Below are 6,101 nucleotides of genomic sequence, written 5' to 3'. Positions count from 1 at the left end.
CGCTCCCGGCACGCTCAGCGGGCGCTGGGAGGTCCCGCCCCCTCTCGCCAGCCGCTGCCAGGTGGAGGCGGCGGCGGAAGTGAACGGAGCGGTTTCTGCGGCGGGTGAGGCCCTGGGCGGGTTGGGAAGGTGGGGTCGCAGTAGAGTCCCGAGTGCAGCCATCCTCTGTTCTCAGCCCAACGTCTTGGGCTGACGGACCTGGCGCGGGCGTTTTGGGCCGCCGGGGTTTCCGTCTGTTTCGGATTCTCGAGGACCTTTCTAGAGTCCTTATGGGGCGGCTTAGAGCCCCTGGGCTGGCAAGAGAACTGGGATACGGTTCTGTTCGGTGACCTCCACGGGGACCTGGATTATACTACTTGGCGCCTCCTCTCAGCGACAGAGACTCGAACCGCAATCATACGGAGCTCCAAGCATCGCACCCCTAGCTGGGCCACGTTTCTCGGAATCAGGGAACTGCTTATGGGCTCGCTTTTCCCAGTCACTGTGTTGAGTAGTTGGAAACCGGTCCATTCACCACACGTTAGCTAGAGCGGCCCTGTAAAAGCGTACATCTGACGTGGACATTTTTGTGCTTAAAACTCTTGAGTGGCTCCCAGTGCATGTAGAACAAAATCCAAACATCTTTCCGAACCCAGCTTGGCCCAGTGTGATTTGCAGAAGCCCACCGGTATAGTCTCTTTTACCTCTGCTCAGAGTGCTTCAGTCACTCAGGCTTTTGTCAGTTTTTGCTTATGCACTTAGTTATTTTTCCCCCCGTAGGGAAAATAGGGGTAGGGGAAAAGTAGGGCTAAGGTTTCCAGAAACATAAACACTACTCTTCCATAACTTTTAACCTGGCTTATCTTGCATGTCTCAACTTAAATGCCACCTTCCTCAGTCTTTCCATAGCCTTGTTACTCTTTTTAATAGCATCCTGCATATTTCCTTTCTTGCACCCATACAGTCTGGGATTGTTTATCCTTAGTCTCTCCCTCATGAAAATCTAATCTGTTGGAGGGCAAAGATCTCCCTTTTTTGTTTATGGGAGTCCTCCAGTCCCAAATGCGGTGTTTGGCATTGTGTAAATTTTACTAAAATTTTGAATGAATGAACCAAATACCTGCTCTGAAGTCTGACAGGTAATCCACTTGGGGCTTGGCAGGGTGGTTTCCATTCCCTCCTTATAAACCATCACTTGAGTTGACAGGTTTTGGAGAATGAGGAGGGGGGTGTCAAAATATCTCTTGAATCTGGAGTGTGGCTCCTTTTGGGAGAAGACAAGTTGTAATAATAAATGAGGGAATTTCTCTGTAGATGTGTAGTTCTCACCCAGAGAGGTTACAAGACATGGTTCCCACCTGCAAGCATTTATATGAAACCAGTAACCTCTCCGGTGTGAAAAAAAACTGTAGTCCTTTGTAAAGCCCGAGCAAGAGCACAGACACAAAGGGAATTCTATAGATTAGAATACTACACTGTTAACCTTTAAATGACTTCAGAGTTGATCCCACATACCCCACAGGATAAGGGTTTCAGGGTTCTCCACAGTATGTACCCCACTGACATGTTTGACTCCTTGTTCAGTTTTACTTCAGCTAAACTGGTTTATTCACTGCGCTTGACTGAGTCTAATCTGGTGAAGTGCCCTCTCCCTCCCATGCTTGCCTAAATCGTAGCCATCTTTTAAGTTTTCACTGAACATTCAGCCGGATGTGGCCATTTCTTTCTACTGTAGCATTTTTTTGGACACAGTTTTCTTTCTTTCTTTTTTTTTATTATTATTATTTTTTATTATTATTATTATTATTTTTAAAGATTTTATTTATTTGACAGAGAGAGAGATAGCGAGAGCAGGAACACAAGCAGGGGAAGTGGGAGAGGGAGAAGCAGGCTTCCCGCCGAGCAGGGAGCCAGATGTGGGACTCGATCCCGGGACCCCGGGATCATGACCTGAGCCGAAGGCAGACGCTTAACGACTGAGCCACCCAGGCGCCCTCTTTCTTTTTTTTTTAAAGATTTTATTTATTTATTTGACAGAGACACAGCGAGAAAGGGAACACAAACAGGGGGGAGTGGAAGAGGAAGAAGCAGAATTCCCGCCGAGCAGGGAGCCCGATGTGGGGGTTGATCCCAGAACTCTGGGATCATGACCTGGGCCAAAGGCAGACGCTTAACGACTGAGCCACCCAGGCGCCCCGGACACAGTTTTCTAAAGCACATTATGGATTCTGATAGTTGTACTCTTTTTTTTTTTTTTTTTAATTAGCACAGGAGATGTTCACAGTTGATTCTAGCAAAACTTTTTAACCTATAGGTTGCAGCCCACCAATTATGAAATCAGTTTAGTGGATCATGATCAATTTATTTTTTAAAGGTTTTATTTATTTATTTGAGAGAGAGACAGAGCTGGCCACAGACATAGCGAGAGAGAACATCAAGCAGGGTGGAGGGAGGAGCAGGCTCCCGGATGAGCAGGGAGCCCGACACAGGGCTTGATCCCAGGACTCTGGGATCATGACCTGAGCCAAAGGCAGACTTAACTGACTGAGCCACCCAGGCACCCCAGATCATGATCAGTTTTAAGAAAATGAAATAGAGTAGAATATATCAGAGGGCCTTGCTGACAGGAAGGCTAAATACTGTTTAGTGAAAGCTTATGTTTATGTGTGTGTATTGTGTCTTGATGTAAAGTATATTTCTTACTGAGGTTGCCACAAAGTTTGAGAGCCGCTAGATGAGAGGATGGATACACTGAGATTTTAGAAGTCGAGTTTCACTGAAGGATAAATTGACTACTTTGAACCAGACCACTGACTGCCTCAGTCTTTTCTTTTTTTTTTTTTAAAAGATTTTATTTATTTGACAGAGAGAGACACAGTGAGAGAGGGAACACAAGCAGGGGGAGTGGGAGAGGGAGAACAGGCCTCCCGCGGAGCGGGGAGCCCGATGCGGGGCTCGATCCCAGGACCCTGGGATCATGACCTGAGCCGAAGGCAGATGCTTAACGACTGAGCCACCCAGGCGCCCCTGCCTCAGTCTTTTCAGAAAAGATTTTCCCCGTCGTCATTTGTAAGAATTCAGTGTTCGGGGCGTTTAGTTAGTCTAGATAACTTCAAGAGAAAGGCCATAATTCTGGCCAATTAAGTGCCTTAGGGACGTTTTAGGGATTTATGGAGTAGGCATTCTTTCTAAGGTTGCCTGAAGAAGGATCAGTGTTTAACAGGAAATGAAGGGAAGTGTGGAACACTTGATGTTTTCTGAGGGTAAGAGGCAGGATGCTGGAAGAGCTCAGACTTGCAGAGAGGTGCCTTCAGACTTTGAGGTGTGGTGTTTCTCTGTCAGAAGTAAATCTCTGCGGAAACAGCGCACACGAGACATGAATCTGGCAACATTTATTTGAAGGATGTTTTTTAGATGAATATTCTTTTATTTTTTTAAAGATTTTATTTATTTATTCATGAGAGACACACACAGAGAGAGAGGCAGAGGGAGAAGCAGGCTCCCAAGGAGCAAGGAGCCCGATGTGGGACTCGATCCCAGGACTCTGGGATCATGACCTGAGCCGAAGGCAGACGCTCAACCATCTGAGCCACCCAGGTGCCCTAGATGAATGTTCTTTTAAATTTTTATTTCTTTAGGGGTGCCTGGGTGGCTGAGTCGGTTAAGCGGCTGCCTTCAGCTCAGGTCATGATCCCAGGGTCCCTGCTCATCAGGGAGTGTGTTTCTCCCTCTCCCTCTGCCCCTCTGCGTGTTTGTGCACGCGTGCGCACACTCTGTCTAATAAATAAAATCTTAAAAAAATTTTTTTAAATTTCTGTAATCTCTATACCCAATGTGGGGCTCTAACTCAAGACCCTGAAATCCAGAGTTGCACACTCTATAAAGACTGAGCCAGACAGTCACCCCTAGATGAAGACTTTTTTAAAATTGCTTTTAAAACCAAACATTGAGTAAGAAGTACTGGTTACTAAAAAATGGTAAGGCATAAAGAATGACAGTATCGTGAACCTCTTTAATCCTACCACCCATTTATGGAAGAAACAGTGCTATTTTGAAGTCCCCTCTGTGGCCCTCCTTGATCCCAGGCTTTTCCTTTCCCTCTTAAGGGTAACCACGGTCCTCATTCCCTTCTATGGCTTTTTAGTGTGATCCCTAAAGGATATATGGTTCTTGTTTTGCATAATTATAATTTTATATAAATGTAATCATACTGTATGTATTCTGTGATTTGCTTATTTTTTGGCTCTACATATTTCTGGGATGTTTGCTTATAGCTGTGGTTTATTTGTTTAGAAGAAGGTTTTCCTAGTTTGTTTGAATTGCTCTTTATTATTTTTCCCTTTTTTTTTTTTTTTTAAAGATTTTATTTCTTTATTTGTCAGAGAGAGAGAACACACAAGCAGGGGGAGAAGCAGAATCCCCGCTGAGCAGGGAGCCCAATGTGGAACTCGATCCCAGGACCCTGAGATCATGACCTGAGCCCAAGGCAGACGTTTAACCCGACTGAGCCACCCAGGCGTCCCTTTATTATTTTTCCTTAAACTAAGTGTGTTTGATATACTGAGGCCGTACTGGCGGCACTCTTTTACCACCACCCCAGTCTCTGTTTCTCCTTTCCTATTAGCCTCCTGTTCCCTCTGCTTTAGTTCTCTTCTCACCTGCCTTTACTTTGAGGCTCATTTGACCTGTGTTGGAATCACTGAGGACTGCTGAAGTTTCCAGATAGCTTTATGAATTTATGTATTATAGTTTTTGATGTTATATGCTGAATATAAAATCAAATAACTTGCTGGAAAGATTAAAATACTGATTAACAAATATTTTAAGTGGCTTTGACACTTTTGTGTATTTCTTGATTTTTTTTTTCCCTTTTCTTTTTGGTCTTTAAAATTTTTTTTCTCTCCATTTTGGGTATTATGATGTGAATAGATTTCAGACGATAGACCTGTCCATAGGAAGTGAGCTGGCAAGGCTGCTTTTCTGTGCTAAAACCGAGGAGCTGATTGGCACCATGAAAGTCTTCTGCGGACGGGCCAATCCGACCACTGGATCTGTGGAGTGGCTGGAGGAGGATGAGCACTATGATTACCACCAGGAGATCGCAAGGTAACAAGGGTGTGTTCACAATTGGTTGCAGCTGGGTGGGGCATTTGATCTCAAAGCAGGAGCCCTGGAATGCGATCTGAATATGGACTAGGCATTACCCAGTGCTGCTCTTCAGGGCAGATATTGGTCACGAGCAGGTCTGCTTAGCCAGATAGGTTTGTGTGGGAGTGAGGCAAAGTTCTGTGTGGAGAGTCAGATATCACGTAGCAGCCTTATTGGAGTCTTGGAGGGTCTGTCTCATGGAGCAAAGAGGACCCAAGGGTCAGTAGTAGTAGTAGTAGTGGTAGTAGTAGGTAGTAGTAGGTAGTAGTAGGTAGTAGTAAGTAGTAGTAGTAGTTGGTAGTAGTAGTGTTTATGAAATTTAATCATTTACTTGTGCTACCGAAATGGTGATACATTTAACATATGGCTAAATTCTCTTGAATGGAAAAAGTGAAAAAATGTGTTTTTTTTTTTTCCTTGGATGGGATCTTTAAACCTGTGTAAGTGAGTTACTGTTCTTTAGCAATCATTAAGTGCATACAGCATGGTAGCACCGTGCTAGGACTGTGAATACCAAAATGAAGATGATAGGGTTCCCATCCTCAAGGGACATGCAGTTTGTGTTTTAAGATTTTATTTATTTGTCAGAGAGAGAGAGACAGCACAAGCAGGGGGAATGGCAGGCAGAGGGAGAGCTCCTTGCTCAGCAGGGAGCCTGATGGGGGACTTGATCCCAGGACCCTGGGATCATGACCTGAGCCGAAGGCAGATGCTAATCAACTGAGCCACCCAGGCATCCCAGGGATATGCTGTTTTGTCAAGAGACAGACATAGAAAAAATTATGACAGTGAGAGAAAGACCAGTGGATACAGGCACAAGAGTTCATGGAAGCAGCAAGAACAGCTGGGCTGGGGAGTGATATTTGAGTGATTTCCCAAATCTAGAAGGAGGTAAATTGCTTTCTGAGCTGCAGGGATTACATGTAACCTTCCAGATGAACTGGTTTAGGGGGTTACAAGCAGTTTGAAGGGGC

General features: G+C 45.0%; 1 protein-coding gene across 3 annotated transcripts in view; it reads left to right on the top strand.

Moving 5' to 3' along the window:
* The first annotated feature begins 46 nt into the window (after nt 1-46).
* The window catches only part of PRMT7 (protein arginine methyltransferase 7), a 43,533-nt gene continuing 37,478 nt past the window's right edge, over nt 47-6,101 (top strand). For 2 of the 3 annotated variants that reach the window (XM_036109161.2, XM_036109162.2), the window contains exons 1-2: nt 47-104; nt 4,909-5,085. In XM_036109161.2, the coding sequence (XP_035965054.1) occupies nt 4,991-5,085 (95 nt within the window). In that variant the 5' untranslated portion in view covers nt 47-104; nt 4,909-4,990. Of the gene's footprint in view, nt 105-133; nt 668-4,908; nt 5,086-6,101 lie in introns of those variants that run through there. The other variant, XM_036109160.2, reaches the window with a different exon arrangement.

This window comes from Halichoerus grypus, chromosome 15 (genome assembly GCF_964656455.1).
Source record: "Halichoerus grypus chromosome 15, mHalGry1.hap1.1, whole genome shotgun sequence".
In the NCBI taxonomy this organism is placed as follows: Eukaryota; Metazoa; Chordata; class Mammalia; order Carnivora; family Phocidae; genus Halichoerus; species Halichoerus grypus.
The sequence above is the reverse complement of the archived record's forward strand: the minus strand, read 5'-3'. Positions and strand labels throughout refer to the sequence as shown.